We start from the raw sequence: 24,012 nt of genomic DNA on the forward strand, positions 1-24,012 counted from the left end.
GGGGAGACGGCATCTCCTGAGGCAAGGCTTGCAGTTATTGTTCAACAAGAAGTTGAAAGTGAAGAAACCCTCATTACTTCCACAATGCTGAGGACTGTTCAGAGGGGCGGGATAGCCTAATATTCCATCAGACCTGATGTGGCTCCAAATTCCTGTCTAAATTTAAAGTTTTTATTGCAGTAATGAAACACAGGGTGTAGGAACAATGAATTATCACTTTCCCTATATTAACATGTCATAGAGCTGATGACAACCGAATCAGTCAACATATGGGAAATATTACAAATAAGCCATATCCTTATGATATAATCGCATAATGGAAGTTATTTTCTGATACTGTGTTTTAGTAATTCACATAATTTTTCATTTCATTTCGTTTCAGGCAGCAGTTTTACAACATCGTCAGGAATATATGCAGGAAATAATTCACTCACAAATTCTACTGGATTTAATAGTTCACAGCAGGTAAATTTGTAAATATGAGTCAAGGAAACTTTGGCAAACTTAGAATTCTCATCCACTGAAAAAATGTAACCCTTAAATAGCTTTTTGAATGAAATTAGCATAATTTCAATTTAAACTAATGTGTATAAATGTTTTTCTTCAATTCATCATCTTCCAATAATAGAACTAATCATCTGGGTTTGATGTTCTTATTCACACATCTTCAGTAGTGTGCCTAATAAACTATTTGTATGAGAAGACATACTAAATTATGTGTAATTTAGATTTCATTTTACTGCTTCACAGTTTTAGGTCCTCCTGCATCCAGTCCAGGAAGCATACGTGCTGAAAATCTGACATGTGTTTGTAGTTATATTTTGGAATTTATACTAAAAAGTAGCAAAACTTTGATGGACTATTCAGTTGCTTTTTTGTCTTGCAGGAATATCCCTCTTATCCCAGTTTTGGCCAGGGCCAATATGCACAGTATTATAATAGCTCACCATATCCTTCACATTACATGACAAACAGCAACACCAGCCCGACGACACCCTCCACAAATGCAACATACCAGCTTCAAGAACCACCATCTGGCATCACCAGTCAAGCGGTTACAGATCCTGCAGCAGGTAATTACACGGATTTTATGGTCCCTGTGAGGCACGTTTTTGTAAGTTGAAAGGAGGTTGGATTGGATTTTGTGTGTGTGTGTGTGTGTAGTTGTTGATTTTTTTTTTTTTTATTATTTCTTAATCCTGAGCCTGTGGCACATCTTGCACAGATTCTAACAGAAAATAGACTAAAGAAAACCCAGGATCAGTAAAAGTTTAAAGCTTGTACAAAATACAAGTTGTTTGTATTTATTTGTAAAATGCTTGTATGAAAAATTGCAGGACATGGAAAGCTCTTTACACTAAACCAGAACCTGGTGCTTTTAAGCTCTGTCTTCATTAAGATAAACTCCTTTGATTTTTCCTTAAACTGAAATCTAAAGGCCTTCAGACCATAGCCCAACTGTCCACTTGAAAGAGAGCTTTTGTGTTTTTCACTTTCAGAGGACATAATAATGCTTGTAATGGGGAGTTGAAATTGCACAAGTGTTTCCATTTTAAGAAAAGATTTTCAGTGGCTTGTCCTTTTTTCCCAGTCGTTTTACCTTTCTTGCTGGAATTTGGCAGTCCTTTCCCAGTTAAGATATTTTTTGAACATTTATGCCAAACTGCTCCAGCTATTTTTGGAAATGAGAGGTGAAAAATACTTTTCCCATTATTAAAAAAAAAAAATTACATTTTTTAACAGTTCAAGCATGCCAGTAGTTAGTAGATGGCAGAAGTTTGAAATCTGTCAGAGAGAAAGTCCAAGGTTGCAGATGTGTTTCTCAGTAATGTGGTAAAAAATCACCTATGAATTGGCAAGATTATCAGAAGGTTTTGTTTTGGAGTTTTGTTGGGGGAGGTTGTTTTCAGTTTCCTTGAAGTACTTTGTAGGACTGATCTTGCATGTGCAATGTGAGCTTTAATACAATTTGGTAGTACTCTGTTGCTTTTCTGCATGAGTATATACCTGAAGAAAACGTATGCAATGTTGTGTCTTTTGATACATTTGCTGAAAGTAAGTAGGGAAGAAAATACAGCTGGTGTGTGTGTTTATATACACAAGATCATGTGTGTGTGATCAATGTATTTGAGAAAGGAATCTTTCTAAATATATGAATGCATATTGGAGTCTGTGGCTTTTAGAATATGTGGATGCGTATTGGATTCTGCATAATGACTCTGCTTTTCACTTTGTTTTTAATTTTGGGGGGTTTGTTTTCTTGTGGGTTTTTTTTACTTTTCAAGTTGGAAGCAGTAAGTTCCTCTTACCCCAAAACCCAAATGTGATCAAGTTTTAGCTTTTATCAAGACATAAAAATTGAATTGTTATATCATCTGGGTCTTGATCTTTTGCAAAATCTTTGCACATATGTTTTTAAAGTAGTCGATACTTCCTAAAAGCAACAGTAAACGCATATGTGGAGACAGGACATACATTTTTCCCAAGCTCAAACTTAGTGACTTAAAGCCTGTCTTCCTATTTAAATAGTTTTCTGTGCTCTAGAAGCCTGGACAGAACTTTTCTGTCATCAGCTCCTTTTTAAGAAGTTTTTCTTCTCTCCCTCAAATCTTCCAGAGTCTTGTTAAGATAGTTTTGTCTAAAAATCTGAAATAAGTTGGTGGGCTTTCTCATGGATGTGTTCTGCACCTAAGCCCTCTTATAATTTATGCTTTCCTGTATTGAAAGCAGTACATCAATGGGCGCCCTACCACTGCTTGCTTAGACGTAGTCATTCCTTGGACATGTGCACACCTCCTCTGGCATCACTGGGACTGCCATCTCTTTCCCTGAGATATTTATGTTACCGATTTAACAAATCTGAAAAAGTTCCTTCAGATAGTTTGCAAATAACAAGTCTTAATGTAGGTATGGGGTTATCTTGGCCTGGCTGCCTGTACCACAGTCAGGGACACGTTTAGGAAATTACCTGCTGTAAGCCACTCTCTGTTAGGAGAAGCTAATGGAAACCACCTTTCTGTTCCCCTTCACCAACATGGTTGCAGAAGGTGTAGAGCTAGACCCAGATTTCTCCATTGATCTTTCCATATTTGTCTTTATGCATTTAAGTTAGGATCAAACCTGTTTAGGCTCCTCCTGTATTCAGTGGAGAGAGATGAGCATCTCTATTTAGAGTTCACTTTAACTACAGGCTTAATCCTGAGGTGCCAAAGCCTCTCCACTGGTATGAGAGCAGTTTAATGTGGCTGATATACCAGTGTTGGGTTCCTAGGTTAAAATTAGGTGAGAACTGCATCACAAACCTTCAACCCTGGTAGAAGGGAAGCAAGGACCAGTCAGTGAATCCAGTGCTGTGCCTGCCATTTCTCCTCAGACAGTGTAAATTTTTTTACTTTCTTCTTGCTGAGGCTTATTGCAAAGTCTCAGTTGAGCTCATACACGGTATGCTTGGAAGACAAAGCAAGGCTGGGGTCAAAGGAAAGGAGGATCAGCATGGAGGAAGGGAATGCTGGTGGAGTGGGAACAAGTAAAAGGCATATTAGAAGTCTGAAATTCACAGTTGGGTCAAAAACACAGAGCAAACTAAGCAAATTTTAATTACAATTAGTCAAATTTCTCTAGGATGTTTTGCCACATCTGGTCAAGTTAGGCTGCTGATTCTCTGCCACAACTGGAACACTGCATATGAGGGATGGTGGGGAGCAGTGCAGAGCCATCACATTAGGCTACTGTACCCCTTTAGTAGGATGGGCTCCAGCTGCTGAATTGCAGCTGTTCTTACTGGATGCTGATATCCCTAGACATCTTCTATATTTAAAAAACCCATGTAATCTGTGCAGTTCTGAACTATGCCAGGACAAGCACAGAACAGCCTTCAGGCTTTACAGAGGCACCAGAATAATTTGACAGACATAGGTGGTTCCTATGAATTTGGGCCAGTAAGTGAAACAGAAGAGTCTGGTAAGAAACATGTGAAAAGAGAGAAAGTAATTATGTGCTCTTGTGACATTTTTAATAGAGTTTTGCAGACTCAGAAAGCTCAGATAATTTCACTTAAAAATATTTAATTCCTTGTCCAAATATAAAATAATCCTTTTACGGTTTCCCACAGTTCTTAGTTAAATATGCAAGTTTTTGCCGTGCAATCCAGGATGTCCAGGGATTCTTGCAGAAGAACCTGAAATTTTCCATGCTCAGTGTTTCTTCTTTCTCTTTCTTTTGTGGATCTGAAAAATTTCTTGTACCTCAGTCATGACAAAACCTTTTGATTGCACAGAGGTTGATAGTCCCTGTCTCCATAAATCAGACACTCAGATTAATGTTATTTCCTTGTGAACAGAAGGCTGTATTTTTCTAGTGACATAATCAGAAAATTATTAAACAAAACAATCTCAATATGACATTTCAGATTTTTAATGTGTGCTTTGCTTCAGATTTCTTTGGAAATTTTGTTTCAGTTCAGAAGTAAGAATTTTCAAAGTTTTTTTTCCACTCATAGAATTCTAACTGTTTCTTTACAGAAGGAAATGTTTTTCATCAGAATAACGATAGAATATTAGGTTCCTTCTGGGATGAGCTTTCAGTCCATGCATGAGTAGATTATCCCAGGTATGAACAGCGAGTTGCTGATTTTTCGTGTAAGCTGTAGTATGTAAGAGAAGTAATAATAATTAAAATGATAAAAATTAATAAAAGTAGGCTAGTGAGCAAAAATTCACTCTCCCTTCCAATACTCAAATTCATTGAAGTAGGTTCAGAGTGAATAAAAGGAAGTATTTCCTTATGTCTCATATAGGTAAGCTGTGCAGCTCCTTGCTGCAGGATGCTGTGGATGCAAAAAGTTTATGCCAGTTCAAGCATTGTTTAGACAAACTCAAAGATTGGATTCACACAGACACCAACATCAATTCAAGAAATTCTTGACAGAAAAAATCACTGGAGACAGTGGACGAATTAGCACTGTGTGTACGTCTGTCCTTTTTATGCTCTCTCACCTAGTCACCTGCTGTTGGTCAGTGTTCAGATTTATCATGTACGGATAGAGTGTTGCCTCAGTCCATTATGCCTGCCCTGATGTTCTAAAATAATTAGAGGAACATTCATAACATGTATTTCTAAGAGTTAATGTAGGAAATGACTACTTTTTCTAAAGCTTTAAAAATTTTCTCTTGTAATATTTCAACTCCATCATCACAGCTGGTAACAAAAAATTCTTGATTTGTGCAATTTTTCAGTAGACACTTTAGTCAACAAAGCCAAATTTATCCTTCTATTTCATATGATGCTGTATTTATAATTTATTAAACAGTGTTTCTCGCAAGAGAGACTTGCATTGTTCTTGGGATTTGATCAGTTTTCTTGGTTTCTGCAATAAGTATGTTTAAAATATTACTGGAAGGCTGTGGGGTTTGGGTTTTTTTTTTCGTATTACTCACATACTTCACAATGCAGATTAAAAACCCCACAAGGGCTGTGCTAGCCAACAAAAATTGTTCTCAGCCATGGGTCACCATAGTGCTCTTAAAGACTAAACTTCTTTTTCCTTGAACACTATATCACATTTAGTATTGCAAAAGGGAAAGCTACTTTTACAGTTTCTCCTTATCATATTTCATAACAATAAATTAGAGACAGGAAAGTGAAACAGGGCAAATAATAGACTATATAGGCAACTTTTCACTAATACCTGTTTGGAAAGAAATACTGCTGTATTCGCAGTATATTACTGGTGTTCTAATGTTTGCTCTTTTTCATAAATATAAATGAAGAGTAAATCTAGAGTATATATTTATATAGGAAGGAAACTCAATGAAAATTCTGTAAGAAGAGAAATGAGATTGGATGTAATGATGAATGGCGAAGTACAGCACTGGTTTTGCTTTTCTGATAATGGTTGTTCTCTTGTTTTTACCTTAACAGTGTTCAACTTTTAACTCTCGCATTGCATCCAACAATATATAGCCTGACTCACTGTCACAAGATACGTTGAGGCTAAGAACTTGACACATTTTTCAGTAGACACTTTTTTTTTTTTTTAATAGATAAATAGGATGTTCATTGGTTTTAGTAGGATTAAAAGTAACAATAATTTCAAATTGTTTGAAAGTGTAAATAATGAGTAAGGAAGAAATGCCTACAGTGGAGAGAGGTACTACCTGTCCATTATGGGATTGCTTCATCTTTTTTTCTTCAACATTGAAAGTTGGAGAAAAAAATCCGGACCACTGTAGGGCTTGTTAATAGAGTTGTCATACATAGTTAATGTCTACTGTTACATGTAAGCTTTACTGTTAATATGACATTTTGTCATTATTTTGAATATACAATCCTAAATCAAAATTCGCCCAAGCCTTGAAATAAATAGATATTTTTGCCAATATTTTTAGCAGACTATTGAGGATTTCTGTCAAGTTTATAATAGTATATTCATAGTCCTCAATAGACAAACACTAGATTCATTTTTCAGGTGAAGATTTTGACGTTTTGTCTAAACAGCACTAAAGACGTCTTTCTGTGATCCTATCAACAGGCATTATTGCATTTCTTGCAATACTTATTTAGTACTGTTACTTACTGCTAATGTAGTAGTCATATATTTTATAGGGAAGTAAAAAAAAATTAAAAAATCCTCAAATACCTACGTGATTCTGCTGCATTGTTTCATCCTGGTCCAGTTTTATGTAAGCAGTAAAGGAAGCAGTTTGTATAGTGCTCATGGAATTTTGTGTTTAGCTTTATTTATGCAAAAGTAAGAAAATCATAGCATGAGACTGACATATTCAAACTACCTGTATCTTATATTGTTATTTTGGTATACAGGAGTTAAAATAACACTGGCCAGAGGATTTAAGGTCTTTATTCAGAATTAAGTATAAGATTTGATCGGAAACCATTAATCTAGGCACAATCTAAATGGAAAATATTTGTACATACCTACTTGCAGAGATATTTGACTATACTAGCTATCCTAGGCCCATCTCGTTCATGTGATTTACATTGCGGCATGAGATATGATTACTTTGATAATGTGCGTTTACTCTTTTTTGCATACGCTTTTGGTGTAGTAGGGAAAAAGTCTGATGAAATTTGCAATGCCTTTGTCCACAGCAAGAGCTCTACTCACATACTCGCCAGTTGAATTTACCTACTGGTCCTTCTAGAGGTAGACTTGATTTTGGGATTTCTGGGACAGCTAGTTTTCCCCAGGTTTGTCATTTGATACTATTGCTGCACAGTACATTGAAATCAGTAGTAAGACAATAGAGCAATTACTTAGAGGGGATTTTCCTAACAAACAGAAAGGAATTACAGAATATGGTGTTGCAAATGGTATCTCTCTGTGGCTGTATTGGGTATTATTGTCTATGACTTACTGTCATAAATAATCAAAATATTTATGAGATGATGGAAATTGTCCTCTGTAACAAAACCATCAAAACTGCCCAACAATGATGTATAATGGGTAAGTATATGCTTATGAAATACTATGTCAACTTGCAATAATACGGTGCCTTGAAGCATAGGGGAATGTTGCAGTATGGTTCATGTATTTTAGGTAATCAAAATGTAAACATATTTTATTCCTCACAGTTATGCGTAGTTTTTGTCTGGCTTGATGTCACCATCAGTAACAGGGGTTACTGCTAGGGGTCAGGAGCAGAGGGAACCAGTCACACCTGGAAAAGGAGGCATACATTTGTAGGATAAGTGTTTAAAATGTTTTTCTGACTAACTAAAGAAGTCAAGATTGGGTCTATTACACTTCGTCAAGGTTTGGAAGAGGGAACTCTGAGCGTGTGAAGGAGAAACAAGTTGTAATGTTTAGTGTCTGCCTGGGGCACCACGCAGAGAAGTGCTGTAGCACAGAGATCTAAAGTTATGTGTCTGTTAATGAATGCAGAAGAATAACTTGCTACATTATTAATATGATTTTGTGAAGGCATATGTGACACACTGAAATGGCTGTAGTGATCCAGTCTGACGGATCAATCAGCCCCATACCCTGCCTGCTGCAGTGGCCATCAGCAGACACCCCGGGAGCAACAAGGACAGGCTGAGCTTGTATAAGACTTGCCTTGAGCACTTTTCCAGCTTCCAGATATTTTCATCTCAGGGGATTTGCAAAGCTGCTGTTGTTTGTATGTTTAGGATGTGCCTACATTAACATTTTAATTTGGAGCAGGAGTCTGTTTTGAGCTTTGGCTCAGCAGAGCGGTCCTAGAGCACCGAGCTGGAGTCCTTCCAGACAAAACTAACCTGGAAGGTGTCTCCAGGACAGCTCCTAATTCCTCCAGCCCCTACTGAGGGTGCTCAGGAGACTAGATCAGGCTGGACCTACAGTGAAGTGACCTCCCAGAAACAGGCAGTGAAGCCTGGGGTCGTTGCCACCATTTGTTTGGTCCCACAGACCCAACCTCTAATGCAGCACGGCTGTAGCACCCTTCTCTTGCTTCTCTTTCAAGGATGTCTTCAGGCTCCTCTTGAACCCTTGTAATCTTTTGGGAGCCTGGCATTTTTCAGCAAAATATGCCACAAATCTCCTAGTTTTTATCTGAATTTCTTCTTGTGTTCAACCTGGCTGCTGCCAGCTTCCTTTTCTTTAGTATTGGAACAGGCAGTGGAGAGCTGATCCTCACCCCTTTTTCTGCTCATGATTTTGTGGAAGGCTGGGTTTTCTTCTGCATTTCCCTGGGTTTGTGATGCTCAAGAACAGGATAAAATTAAATTCAATGCCTTAGAAACATAATCATTTCCCTTGGCTAATATTACAATACGTCTAGTACTATGAAGTCAGCTGAGGTTGAACAAATTAACCTTCTCCTATCAATGCATGTAGAATAATGGGTATAACAGTAATGTGTTTTGTGGCTGTATAGCTTGACTTCAGCAAGGCTTTTGCTGCCCTGACAGTTAAATCTTTTCACTTAAAAAATCTTATAAGCAAGCTAAACTAAAGCAGTCCAGCAGAAACTACAGTGGAATGATATAAAGCTCTTTAGGAAACCATGTCCAGAGAGAAGTCAGTGAGATCTTGCTGTTAAAATAGAAGGATGGCTACAGCAGCATTCCTCAGTGTCTGCCTTGGGTCTAGCACCAGACCACATTTTCATTAATCATTTAGATGACGGAACAGAATGTGTTTGCCTATTAAATATGTAGATGACACCATGCTGAGAGGGGCTGTGAGTTCTTTGGAGACAGGATGAGAACTCAAAAAATGGAGATGTGATCTGAATAGGAGCAGGTGTGAGGTATACATTTAGGCAGCAATGATGAACTGCACAAATGTGGGATGGGGAATGTTGGCAGCTCCTTCCAGGCTCTACCTTTCCCCGCAGACTGCTCTCAGTACTCCAAATATTAGTGTCACACCAAGTACCCTCAGCCGCTGTTGTTTTTCTTGCTCCAGAATTTGTCAGGGCTTGGGCTTGTCGAGCCTCAGGGCTCAGCTGGGTACTGGATTCTTTAACTGAGTTTCCTTATGAGGACCTGAGAGCGACCATTGGACAGAGAGCTGGTGACCCAGCTGTGCACACAGAGGCTGCCCCGTCAAACAGCCTTAATCCAGAGGGTACATGCTATGGTTTCCCTTTACATACATGGAATAAGTTTCTTGCACACGATGTCACGTTTCCCCCCATTGGTTACTGCTGTCTGTCACACTGTTCATAACAGACTGGTCTCCTGAGTAGGCTCAGAAGCCCCAGGTATTAGCAATGTTGTGTCTTCAGTTCATATGGAGTATTTGGCCAGGTCTTTGAGAAATGGCCGGTTAGGTGTCGCTCCCACCTCGGATGATGATCTAGGGAACCTGAAGCTAACATTGAAAATATTGCAGAAAATGCAAATTGTCTCCTACCAAGTGGTGTCCAGGGGAGGGTAGCCTGCGGGACATGGAAAGTAAAGCTTTGCTTGACTTTGCTTTGGATTACTGTGTCCAGTTTGGAGAGTGATAATCAGAACCTAGAAAAAAGGATCGTCAGGGAAGGGTTAACCTAACAACAAAGGGGATCTGAGAACAGTCTTCAATGCGTGCAAATACAATGAAGGGAATAATTTTTTTTCCCCCGCTTTCACAGATTGAACTGATATTGCTGTAATGAATGCTGAAGTTGTATGTTCTGCTTCTAATGGTGTGGCTATTAAAGTAACAGAATGGATTTCCTGGAGAGATCCATAAGAGCAAGACAGACAAATCTCTCTTGAGAATGATGCAGGTGCAGTGGTCCCAAGAAGGGTCAGCTAAGGTGTTCCCAGCCAACCTTGGGGTCCCGAGATAGGGTTGGGAGTCTTTCTGTCAGGTGAGGGTCTGGCCCATCCAGACAGATGACTTGTGTACCTGTGAAGGGGAGATGGAAACGGGCCTCCACCCAAATTTGCAGCTGTTTGAAATTTTGAATGCAGTATACTTAAATGAAGATGTTTGCAAAAATGGAAAGCTGGCTGGCTCTTACAAACAGACTTTCTTCCCTGCCCTCACCACGCTCTGCTGTGCGTGCTCACTCTCTTAGGTTTACTTGGTTTTATTTGTCATGAAGTTTTGTTTAGACTTTTTCCATGCTATCTGTTCCCTATTTTATTTAGTATTATTTTTACTACCCCAAGCTTACTACTTAGAAGTTTTAGGTGTATCACGTCTGTGAGAAAAATTTAAAAACCTGGGATCTAAAGCCAAACTTCTAAAAATATTGTCAGAGACCAAGAGCAACCCTAATTTAAATTAGTTAGTAGGAAATGCAATTTTTCATTACATCTGAATTTTAGAGCACGTACTTAGAACACCATTGGCCGATATGCCTGTTGAAGAAATTCTGATCTGTTTATTTTAATGGGTTATAATTTATTTCAAGGCTTTTGTGCATTGTTTTCTTTCTTTTCTTTTTTCTTTTTTATTAAGCATTTTAATAATAAAAATATTGTATAGCAGATAAACGCATTTAAGTTTAAAAGGTTGGGAAAGTTTGTCCTAGTTGAGTAGTTGAGTTATGATTTCTTATTTATGTTTAAGTACAATAGGTGAAAGACCAATCAGTATTTAAAGTTTAAAGAGTTTAAATAAATATTGTGAAGTATACATTGTCATGGAAAAAATATATATTATTGGAATGTACATGATCTTCAACATTTAAACCTCTGTCTTCAGTTATAAAGACTGACATAGCTGGATGATTTTTTTTTTGTTTGGCACATACACAGAATCACACATTCTTTGTTTTACCTAGAGTTACATCTTAACTTGTTATTCTGCTTTGTTTAATGTAGCCTGAGATACTTAGGTAAAAGAATAATGTGAAATATATAATATATACTGATTTCCATTAAATGTAGATTTGAAGACCAAACATGAGAATTTGAAGACCTTTTCCTTTCAGCACAAGCAACCATTATTATTTTGAGTAATTTTTTGTGTCGTGTTACACAGATGTCCAGAGTCTTCTCCTTAATCTAACCTTTGACCTCAACAGGATGTTTTTTTAGTAGAAAGAGTCACTTACGTGAGAAGTATAGCTGTCTGTTCAAACTCGAATGCCATGGTCGAGGCTGATTAAAAAGAAAATTAATATTGATACAAATATCCACATCCACTGAACTCTAAAGAGTAGTTCATGTTAACTGAGAAATGAAATTGATAAATATATCAGATGCTGAAAATTCCAGCTGCCTTCACAGAAATAGGTTTTTTTTAAGGAAAAAAAAAATAACTGTAACCATCAAAACAAAAGTCTTTCTCTGTGAACTTAAGACTGTGAAAGGAAGTCATGAAAAGAGATTTAAAAATGTGTTGTTGCATTTCTGAGGAGTATGGTACTTCTACTTAAATGAGTTAGGAAGGATAATTTATGCTGAGTGTCTGCTTTGTTAATGTTCAAGCACTTCACTGTTACTGAGTCTATGGATGTTAAGAATACAAAACATCTTCCAACTAGCAAAGTTTTCAGGAAAACGTTGCTGTCCTTGCATAGGTAAATCATCATTCTTTTTTACTTGTTCAACAACAGTAAATATTTTTGTAAATAAATTTTGCTGAAGCATAATAATTTGTGTGCAATACTGTTTATAAAGAATTGTATCCTGTCTTGAAGGTACTCATTGGAAAAGTTCAATGTTGAGTAGGCCTTTGAAGAATACTATGGATTTCATCTTCATAGTTGATGCATATTTAAAACATTAATTTAACTTACCCTAGGAAAATAAGGACTCTACTTATGCCATATTTAGAAAGAATTCTATTCATCTGGCTGAAAAGAAGCAATCTAAGAGTAAAGTGTCTGTAGCCAGGCAATCTGGAAGTTTTCAATTTCTAGATGTTATTTTTTTTCACACTTGGATGGTTTTTTTTCTTACAGTTCACCATAATGGTTATCTTAAAGCATGTTTGAAAACTTAGAATTAAATCAACATTCTTTTAAAAAAGTTGATATCCCTTAAAATTGTTCATTTGGAGTTTAATCTTGTCTGTGAAGTGATATGATCTTCTCTATGATTTGAAGGAATGAAGATTTTTTTTTTACTTCTTTTTTGTTTGTTTACTGAAATGATTTATCTCTCCGTTTTTACATATAACTTGAACTTGATTGAATTAATTTATGATTGAATTAATTTCTGTATCAGTATTGCTATCTGTCATTGCAGATTTAGTTGGTTTGGTTAGGACTCTTTAGTGAATGTCCTGGTTTTAGTGTCACATCTAAAATACAAGTTGAACATTTTGGAGTTTAAACTGAAAGGTAAAAATGTCATTTCTTTACTACAGCAGAATACAGTACAATCCACAGTCCATCAACACCCATTAAAGATTCAGATTCAGATAGACTGCGTCGTAGTTCAGATGGGAAATCACGTGGACGTGGCAGAAGAAACAATAATCCTTCACCACCACCTGACTCAGATCTAGAGGTACATTGTATTAGATATCTTTGACCTGTTACAGACTCTATTTTTATCATTATTTTGCACAGATAAGTATTATTTACACATCCAAAATAAAGTGGCATTGGAGATCCCTTTTTTCCTAACAGTATTTTTGTAGAAGATTAGAATTTTTCTTCTAAAGAACCTTCTTCATGAAAAATAATTTTCTCTGAAAAATACTGGAGGTTTCTTTCTCCTTTTTATTTAAAAAACAAAACAAAAAAAAGAGCAAGCTTTTCCCAAGTCAAAGAGAGGTTTGCATCTGGGCAGGAGACACTTCTAGCACAATAGTGGTTTTTGTTCTCTCATGCTATGTTCACATTCTTCCCAGTGGCCCATGCTTTATGTTGAGAACACATCTCCAATGACACACCACAGCTAGAAGTGTCCACACTGCATTACTTTTCCTTTGCAAAAGCTTAGCCCATTTGTCATCATGGGAAATACAATCTCACCAGGATTTAAAATACTTGTATTTGAACACTTTATTTTTCATTAAAATATCATTTTGTATGTGGTTAGAGGACAAATTTAAAACACATATTTTCCATTGGCTGTAAATGAAAGAATTATTTACTGATGCCATAAATTTTTACACATACAGCATCTAAGTTCATAATTTTCATTCTTCAGGTGCCTAAAATCCATTAAAAATGAACATAGATTAAGAGGATTTAAGTGCTTAGCAGCAATTTGTTTCATTTTGGTTTTAGAGGTAATTTTCAAGAGCAGTTATATGAACTTTGTTTTGTAAGACTTGCAGAAATACAGAATTCAAAGCCCAAAGATTTAATTTTCAGAGGCTTCTCTTCATTTATTTCAGTTTCTATCTCACATCTGGCTTTAAAATAATACATTGTACAATCTCATTTTCTGTGTGTATTTGACAATAACTATAATTCTATTCTAATAGAATAATTTGATATAAGAGCAATTGTAGTAAAAAGCTAACAGATTGTATTACCCGATTCTGGAAAAAACTTGTTAGTTCTGAAAACAAATGGCAAGGAAACTATGGTTTTAATATATAACCATTTCAATACAATTTTCTCATTTGTGCGCTTACTGATTCAAATTTTAACTTTCCATTTCAAGTATCGGCTTCACAGAGGAACACATTGATTTGATTCTCTTTTTACAGAGAGTATTCATTTGGGATTTGGATGAGACAATCATCATTTTCCATTCCTTGCTTACAGGGTCCTATGCTAACAGATATGGAAGGGTAAGTGTCAAGAAACTGATGGAAATTTTCAGTAATATTTGCTGGTTTATGGTTGATACACAAGGAAGACCAGAACATTAGTTTTCTAGAGGCAAACACCAAATACTGGTGCTTCGAGACATAAAAAATCAAGGAGTAAAGCTGTTTCAGATGTCCATTCTTTGCACTTACTCAGCTCTTATATTCAGTAAATAGTTAAATAGCGTTGGGAGTAATACTTTGACCACTTGAGGTTTGGTTTGTAGGTTCAGAGTGTCTAAAACTTGTTGATATCATCAAAATCTGCAAAGGTTTACCTACCCTCAGAGAGTGAAGAACTTCCAGGAGTGGTTGCTGAAATAACATTTTCATTCTGAGCAATCTACAGTGGACTGTGCTCTGTATTGAGAAGGCAAGAGGAAGAATACTTTTGGACATGGACAGATTAGTCTAAATTTTTTACCTTAACTTTTTTTAAATCTACATATTGACTGATGTTTTTGAAAGTCTGCTTATGAGTCAAATCTTTCTATTACGCACAGTCTATAAATCACAACTGAACTAATGAATATGTCTACAGACTGTGGGTTTCCTTGGTAATTCTCAGAAGAGAAACACGGTCTTAGGTGAATAAGAACAGTTTATGAATGGAATGCCCTTGTGAGATCAAACTTTGTTTTTCCAGGATTGTGTTTGAAAGCTAATGTCTCAGCTTGTGCTAAAATCTCTTATGCCATTTCGTGTTCACCTTGTGTGAAGTGTAACTAGAATGTGATTTTTTGATAACCTTAAAATATTCTACATATGAAGTCCAACTAGATAGTTTTGTCTGGCTTCATGTAATTACTCTGTCTTCTTGTAAAGCTTATATTTATCACTAAGTGGTTTTACCCTACACCCAGCTGAGTGAAAGGCAAAGCTACTACTGATACAGTCCATGCCTGGGTCAGGTTCTGAATTGCTCCCAATAGCTTTTTGCATTATAAAAAAAATCTAAAGCAGTACTGCTTTGCAACCTTTCCTACTTGTTCAGGTACAGTGTATTTTGAGAAGACTTTGCTGTAATAGCAGCTTATCTATTTGAGGAATATGATTAGGTTTTTTATTATGTGCCAGAAAAGCAAGTTAATTCAGCTGCCTTGGTTTCCTAGGTGTTAGTAGTTTATATTTAGGTAGTAAAAAGACTCGAGAACTTTAAATGTTTCAACAATTATTGTATGGATACGTATAGACAATAGCTTTATAGAGTATTAACCATTTACCAAAAGTTATTTTCCATTTCTCAGGCCAAAACCAGCTTTTGCATGGCACTCCAAAAGCACGAAATCTATGACAGTTCAGTTCAGAATGAGAAGAACAAATCCCAGTACTCACAAAAAAAAGTCAGTGCCAAGAGAACCTCACCACTTGCTTTTGGGCAGTAGGGTAGTGCTGGAAAAGCGTAATTAGTCATTGCTGTAGAAGTACTTGTGCAAGCATATTTTTTCCATTTGTTACTAGTTCCCTATAGTGGTTTCATTAATTGAGGCCTGAACATAAACACCTTTCCTGCTGGATGCTTGAGGTTGAGGAAAGTGGCTAGTATTCAGCTGCGAAGAGCTATAAATACATATGCTGTAAGGAAGTGGGTGACTCCTGACTGCAGCTCCCTCACTGTTGGCACTGTTTGCTTGAGATGTAGCTTTCGCCCGGCTGGCTCTGGTTGCATGGCATGTGGCAGAATACCTCTGCATTGCTAAACGACAACCGACCGTTGATGTTAAGAGGCATGACGGATGGCATTAGTGCTTATGCCGTGGATAAATATTAGATTATTTTTTTTGGTGAGGGGTAGCAACGTGCCTGTCCTTGCCTCTCAGATGCAGTCATGAAAGTGTGCCATTCTTGCTTTGTTTTCTTAAAGTCTCATTCATATCACAATTTCTCTTGGCTTATTGACAGCTTCAGACAACAGTTAGCAATTTCCATAGACATTAGAGGAAGATAGTATCGAATGTTCAAAGCAAACATGCTAAAACATATACCTGTCATATGAGAATTGTGGGCTTTATTTGCAGCAATGGGAGGTGCACATTTTTAAAAGAGTGTTTCCTAATGATTTCTGGCCTTTAAAATCAGAAATCCAGATCATAAGTCAATCTGGAAAAAAATAGAAAACCAAACCAAACCTGTTGAGGGGAATTTTTGTTCCTTTCACCTGTATTCTGCTTTTTGAGTGATCAAGCGTCACGTTCTCTTATGTTTCTGCACTGTGGTGAGGGCTAGAAATGCCCTTTTAAAAATTAAATCTAACCTGCTCGCATAAGCATTAAAATACAAAAACTGGATCTTCAAACAAAAAAAATATCCTAATTAAATAATAGGGGATTTGGCAACTTAGCATTCAGCTCTTTTCATAATGCTTGAGTGAGTTTCATGGTGAATGACTATGAATGATGAGCAGCCCTGCTGCTGAAGGGATTGATTTTCTTTTCCTTATTCTCTATCTCGTTCCTCATAACTTCTTGCTTGTGCCACCCTTTTCTGTATATTCTTACTTTCTCGTTTGTTTTTATCACCTGCTCTCCTTTTGCTGCTATTGTGGTCTGCTTTCTCCCTGCTTTTGTCCTTCAGCTTTGTTGGAACAAAATAATACCTTTGTTTTTCAGTTTGCACAGTTGTGGTATAAACTACTATGTTTTTATTTAAAGGTGATTTGAATTTTGTGAATTTCATGGAAATATGTGAAACTAGGATAGGATAATTATTTGTCCTTCCAGAAGAGAAGAAAAAGAAACAAAACAAAATTTCTGTTTGCTTTTGGAATTTTTTTTTAATATGTACAGAGAGAGATCTATTGATCAAATATAAAGTTACCAGATACCTTAATTGACATTAGGGCTTCTAACACCTCAAAACTCATGTTTTGAGCCAGATGTCAACTGATTAAGTTTTGGAATTTGGAAAAACTTGGAGCTTTTCTTTAGTATCTTGGAGCAGGTGGAGATACATCTCAGTATTGGCACTAGAATATTGTGGTCTTTACATACATTTCCATTCACCATGAAAGCATTTATATTCAGAGGCTTTAAAGGAATTTTCCTTTAAATTATAAGCTATTTTAATGTGGTCTAATATATTTTAGAGATTGAGAAAAACAAAGCCTGGTTTCACTTAACCCTTCATTTGTGACCTGTAGGCTTAAGTGGAAAATAAGCCTTGTACCCAAAGTGAACTTTCCTGTTTTTCAGCTTCTTGTTTCTCCACAAAACAAAGAAATCAAGTGGGTAGAATTTAGAAATGACATACAGACAATGTTTTGGCTCCAATACCAATATTCAAAACAAGAGGCCTGCTTAAGCAGTTTGACATTGGTATTTCTTTTCTTTAGCTAAACTGTACCTCCCTCAGAGATTTGTACCTGATTTTGACCATACCTGAAAAGACACTCCGACTGAACCTGCAAATCCCAATCAACAAGAAGAGATTGTTAGCTTTCCTCCTCATTGTGTGGCACCTCACAATAATTAGTTAGCAATTAGTGGCTTAAAACTGCAAAAGAAGGTTCGATATGGGATTACTTTTTTTAAAATCTTATTCTAGCCTGGTCTTTTTTTAAAGTTTTCTGCCCCCACTGTAATGTCTGGCATCAGAGTTTAATCTAGTGCTCTCGTGCTTTTTACTAGAGCAGTTGCCAGATTGTGCCTACACAGATAGTAAAAGCCCTAATTCAGATAAGACTTTGGCTTCTGTTAAATATGTGGTGTCCAGAGCTGCAGCTTAACACAGGTTTTATGCTAAGTGGAACTTTCTATAGAAAAAGATTGTGTTTAATCAAGGAATTAAGGTTTCTTTGAAAAGCAACCTGTTTTGTTTCTTCTCCTAGCTTTTATGGTATTTAATCTGACATTTTCAGTAGGTGCCAATGATTTTCTTATTTGTTTTTCTTCTAATTAAATTAACCTAATAAATGGCATTATTTTAATATTACTTTAGAGAAATCCCCATTCTGTTTTGTCTGCCATTTAAAAATACGTTGGAGTGAAATGGTTCACAGAAAGCTTTACAAAAAGCCATTTTTTTTTTACTCAGAAGTGTCATAAAAGTTTAATAAAAATGTTGAAGTCATGTGTACATTGAAACTTAAAATATATACTCACAGCCATTTGTTTAAAATTAATCGTAAGGGTTCATAACCAATATCATGCTCTGTCTGCCCATTTATTCTGCTTTTCAAAATGATGTTTGTATTTATGGATGAAAGGTCAGAACGGGATTAGTTCTACATTATTATGTTAGCAGTTGATAATCAAGATGTAGCTAGGCACTGGGCACAAAGTTAAGCAGGAATGTCGGAGGGAAAGTAGCCTCAGGCCTAGCTAGAGAGAAAATGTCACCTGCTTTCCACCTCACGTGCCTACAAAAGTAAAATAAAAGAAGACGTAGGTCTACAAATAGAGCAATATTAAAACAGAGAGATAGAATACTTTTGTTCGTGTTTTAAAGTCTTTCCATTTGAATAAAGAAGCCAAATATTCTTTTTTTGGCAGTGCCAGTTTAAATAGAAGGCTTATTTTTAAGGGCAAAGTTCATCAAAGTAGCATGATGCAATTTTTCTTTCCCATTTATAAGGGCTATTTTTTTGATACTAGAAAACTTATTTACTCTTAATGTATGTAAGTTCAAGAGTAAACGTTTTGTCTGTTCTATGTAGCTTTGTTTGTAAATGTTTGTTTTGAAAATTCTTTTTCTGGTTAGTTTTACTTTGGTTTTGGCATTTCCAGAAGGCAAACAGGCTGCCAAATCACCATTCTTCTCCAACTCTTTGCTACTGACACATTTTGCCTTTTAACCAGTAGTTACAGAAAAATGTTTGAAAGTTCAGAGATCATGTTGAAACACCTATTAATTTGATTGAGAGGTGGAAAAAGAAACTACGGATTGCATCTCTTGTGTTTTAACTTTGAGTTGTCATCAAGTTTAGAATGTTAACTTATTTTAAGTAAAATATGGGTTGTCACTTCTGCAGTTCTATTTAAAATACAATTCCTAACAAACTAACGTTGTTAATAGGGGGTATCATGAGATAATATAACATGTTCTTTCAAACTCATGCTTCTGTGCACTTGGATATAGTTGACATTATAAATGAGAAACTTTATATCAAATGTATATATTAGGCTTTCTTTTCAATTTTTCAGATTGAAAATACATAAAACACCAAAAAAAATCAGAACAAGACAAACATCTGTAATGCATTTGGTAACCACAATGCTGAACATGCTTTTTGAGTTTATTAGCTCAGTAAAGAATAAGTTGTTATGGTAATTTCTGTAGAGAAGTTAAAGTGTGTTATGTATTAATAACAAACAATAGATTTGTTCACTCTTCATGGGTGGGCCAAACTGAAAGTGTAATTAAAGCATGGTTTTGTGGAGAATCAAGGAGTGGTTTTAAATATAATTGCCATTTGCACATAAAACGTTAATGGTGATTTGCTTTAAAGTCACTAGGTATTCCCAGGACCGAATCCTTTCACTTGTGACTAGCGAGAATTTATTTTAGGTAACAATAGCATTATCGTGCCACTAGTTGATCATAAAACTTGTAAATGGTTGGAGGAGTTTCAGGTGAAATGGATTTACCCTTTTTACATGGGGGGCAGAGAGCCCATGCCAGGGATGCATATGGGTGACCACAGAGGTACCGCTACAGAATCATGGTGTCACTTGAGTTAAAAGTTATATTTTTGAGCATTACTGGTAAATGTTAGAGTACAGGATTAGAGAAGTTAAAGTGAAGAAGTGGATGTTGCATTTAATCCATCAAATAATCTCTCTTGAAAAGCAGTTCCTCCAGTTTGTGTTCTAGTATGTATGCAGGCACGGTATCAATGGTGTACTCACTTAACTTCTTCTTTAAGGATCCACCCACTTCTGTCTCTCTTGGACTCCGAATGGAAGAGATGATTTTCAATTTGGCGGACACACATCTATTCTTTAACGATTTAGAAGTAAGTGTTCATTCTTTTAAAACACATAGTGGTGATTTAATATTTGTCTCTTTTTATGTGTTGTTAGATGGTTTGACAATTATTTTTGGTTTCACAGTTTTCATATGGAAACATTTAGAAAATATCTGTATCATTTAGTCATAATATCTCCACTAAATGTCTGCACTGGCATTCAAAGGTTACAATAGTTTAAATGGTAGGGTTTTGTCCTCACAGGTCTTAGTATTCATGACCATAGTAGACAAGTTTTAAAAGTGGATATGCCAAAAGTGTCTGTAAACATTAGAATTCAATAGTCTGCACAGGCCATTAAATATTAAACTTCAGCTTCTATAAACAGTTACTGGCTGGGTACAGATTTCTCACTTACATCCCACTGTGGGCAAGTATTACCTTAAACCCGAGGGAAATCATTAATGTTGTATACACTGTCCGTCTCGGTGGCCTGTTCCTGGGGGTCCTCTTCCTTCCCTGGTGGCAGGTACGATTTGTTACACGCTAGGGTTTCTCTGCTTCTCCCCTGTGGCGTGCGGCAAGGAGCTGGTGGTGGCATGCCAAGGGCTTTTTCAGCCTACATAGGCTATGGTTTGGCAACGCTTGTGAGATCGTTCTAAAACTATCCGAACTGCTGAAAGAGACTGTCACCATAATGCCTGGCTGTTTCATCTTAAAAGGGAAAAAAGCAATTTCTGATCATATTTTAATAACACAAAAACATGAAAACAGTCAGATTTCTTTCCCATCATAATGAAGACAGCTGTTTATTTAAAATCCAACTGTTAAGCAAGCTTGTGGTGGGGCTGCCAACACACATTAATCATCAAGTTGTTGTTTTGCTAGATTTTAGAATAGTGTGTTATTCCAGACAGGCAAAAGAATCTAAAAGATTCAAATGCAACTTTTGCTGATCAAAGTTAATTGGCAGCAATTGGCCTTTAAATATTTCCTGATGTTTCCCTTTTCAAAATCAAGCAAAATACACCTTATTTAATAGATGAGCCAAAATCATTTGAAAAATGCCAGTGTGTGATAGACCTCAAATGTGGTTTGTCCAACATCTGTCCTATATTTTGATTTCTTTTCATCTAAAGAGAAACCACTCACAGATGATTTGGCATCTTAGAATGTAATGAAATTATTTAAATGTGCTTTATTTTTTCTTCCATTCCTTAGTGCAGTATTTATTTTTTATACTTACAATAAAAAAGATGATTTCTTTAAATTTTAAAGTAGTGTTTTCTTTCATTAAGGTAGCTGTATGAAAAGATGTGATTGTTTTGGATATAAGAAACACTTTAGTGAGCTGCATGTATAGGACTGATTTTTCAGATTTGTAGAAAAGTATAACAATGCTAGTTATTTTCCAAATCTGTTTCTGATTTCTGGTTATATTTCATTTTATCCAGAGCAGAAAGAGAAAGTACTACTGTAGCTTACCAGCATGTTCAATAAAGTTCACTGTGTTTACATTTGCTCTGCATAGCCAGATACTTAGTAGACTTGTAGCTACTTCTTCATACATAAGGAAGAAATTCTTCCGTGTGAGGGTGGTGAGGCACGGGAACAGGTTGCCCAGAGAAGCTGTGGATGCCCCATCCCTGGAAGTGTTCAAGGCCAGGTTGGATGGAGCTTTGGGCAACCTGGTCTAGTGGAGGGTATCCCTGCCCATGGTAGGGGGGTTGGAACTAGATGGTCTTTGAGGTCCCTTCCAACCCAAACCATTCTATGATTCTGTGATTGTCAGTGTCACTGACTTTAGCGGAAGTTAATCAACTGTGTAGATTATCATCTGCTAATTGGCATTTTACAGCCTTAACTGTACAGCATAGCAGTTTATTCACTGAAGAACTTTGAAGCTGTGTATGGAAAAAATACTGATCCTAGTGGTTCATGGAAACAGAGGAGCTCACTGGATGACCTTGATTCTTTGTATTTCCTCCATAAGAAGCCAGTTTATCTTGTGTCTCCAAACTCAAGTGTAATAGTCTGTGTCTATACCCTAGTCTGTATTCTTCACACACAGAGGCACTTAGGAGTGAGCAGTTGTGTTCATGTCCTTGTACATGAGCTCTAAGTCCTTATATGTATTAGATATAAAGAAGTAGTTCTTCACTATCAGGGTGGTGAGGCACTGGAACAGGTTGCCCCGAGAAGTTGTGGATGCCCCATCCCTGGAAGTGTTCCAAGGCCGGGCTGGATGGGGCTTTGAGCAACCTGATCTAGTGGAGGGTGTCCCTGCCCGTGGCAGTGGGGTTGGAACTAGATGATCTTTGAGGTCCCTTCCAACCCAAACCATTCTGTGATTCTATGATTATGATTTTTGAGGAACATGAGCTCTGATCTGAAAGATCATGGCCTGTCCAAGGGAAAGAAGAGCATGTTCAGTGGTGCAGGGGAGTGGGTTTGTGTGTGTGGATTGCCACAGAGAAGTCTTCAGAGAAGTACACGGGGAGGGGGCATAAGAGAGCCTGTACTTTGTGCACATAAGGACTAGACGTGGCCACAGACTGGGGCTTTCAGTTCACCACAAATTTCAGGTTTTCTGAAGCGTGTTGCAGATACATGCTGTTTTTGAAGGAACATGTCCTCCTGCAGCCACAGTTTATCATTCTTGTGAGTGTCACCATTATTAGCAGGGCCTGCCTGGTTCCCAAGGTCTGCGACCTCAGGGCAGATTCCTTGCACCCATCTCAGAAACTCAAAGTCCTTGCTTGGTGGTTTGGAAGTTCAGGCTGCCCTACAGCTTGACAAGCTTCCATGAAAACTGCAAGCAATTTGGCTTGGCTCTGCCTCAGGCTCGAAGCATCTCTTCTTGCTGATGAAGGACTGAGTCTGGAAGATCTAGTGGTGACCCTGCTCAGGCCTAAGCTTTCCAATTCATGTGCATAAGCATTTGGACTTTTAGGAATTGAGAAGTCTGTAGGCAATGTTGCCAGCAAGCTGCAGAGCTTGGGCATCCTTGCCCAGAAATAGTGTAACCACAGTGTCTAACCCACAGTGTAGACATGTCTTTGGGTCTAGGCATGATTCAAAGCGGGAACCTGAAAGCTGATGCTCTCCGGCTCACCCAGGCTCAGAGGGAACCCTTCCTGGCATATAGAGAGGCTGGGTTTACAGGCAGGCAATCATCTGTCATAACTTTGGCCTATGATGCACATTTTTCCATATACCACAAGTTAATGTTTTTTAATAAAAATCTTCTTTTCATCCGATGCATTCCAGAAAGCTCTAATCAGAACAGCTCTCTTGTTATCCAAGTTAGGGGAAAAGTATTTTGTCTTCTTAAAAACTGCTGAAGACAGATTTAACATTTTGAATGCAAAAGGCAGAGTTGCAGCAGTGATCACTGTTTGATTTGTGTACGACCTAACTGGCTTTTCAAAGCACAACCAAGAAATTTACTTAATGTTGTTAGGTTAAATTCTAAATTTCAGCAGTCATTTTTTAGTCTGTATAAAGTGAATCAATGCCAATATGTATCGGTTGCAAACTAATTTACCCATCCTAATTTAGTGGGGGATACATCCAGGTAAATGAATCATGTAAGTTCCTATATGCTCTTCTGTATATAATAATGATAATAATGGTATTCGTAGTTGGCATTTTTCAAACTCAATGAAAAAAATCAGTCAGATCTCACAGTCTAGCTCTGAAGTCAGTATTCTGTTTATGAATGGGTGAGCTGCATTTAGATTTACAATTAGTTACTACATCATCAGTTTGTACTAGTTCTTAGGTTATTGCTTTGAGAAAAAGTGAGAGAGATGGCTTATTTTCTTCACTTTGCACAGATTTATTTTGAGTAATTAATTCCAAATTGATATAATAGTAAATAACTTCAGATCTTGAAGGAACATTTCTTAAACAGCATGTTAAAGGGGTATGACAAGTTCTTTAATATACT

At 36.9% G+C, this 24,012-nt stretch overlaps 1 protein-coding gene across 9 annotated transcripts in view; it reads left to right on the forward strand.

The window, feature by feature from the left end:
* The window catches only part of EYA1 (EYA transcriptional coactivator and phosphatase 1), a 169,773-nt gene that overhangs the window by 109,948 nt on the left and 35,813 nt on the right, over positions 1 to 24,012 (forward strand). For all 9 annotated transcript variants that reach the window (XM_075743908.1, XM_075743899.1, XM_075743901.1 and 6 more), the window contains 5 exons: positions 383 to 465; positions 887 to 1,073; positions 12,755 to 12,897; positions 14,054 to 14,137; positions 20,019 to 20,108. In XM_075743908.1, the coding sequence (XP_075600023.1) occupies positions 383 to 465; positions 887 to 1,073; positions 12,755 to 12,897; positions 14,054 to 14,137; positions 20,019 to 20,108 (587 nt within the window). The remainder of the gene's footprint in view (positions 1 to 382; positions 466 to 886; positions 1,074 to 12,754; positions 12,898 to 14,053; positions 14,138 to 20,018; positions 20,109 to 24,012) is intronic.

The sequence above is a fragment of the Balearica regulorum genome, chromosome 2, assembly GCF_011004875.1.
Source record: "Balearica regulorum gibbericeps isolate bBalReg1 chromosome 2, bBalReg1.pri, whole genome shotgun sequence".
NCBI lineage: Eukaryota > Metazoa > Chordata > Aves > Gruiformes > Gruidae > Balearica > Balearica regulorum.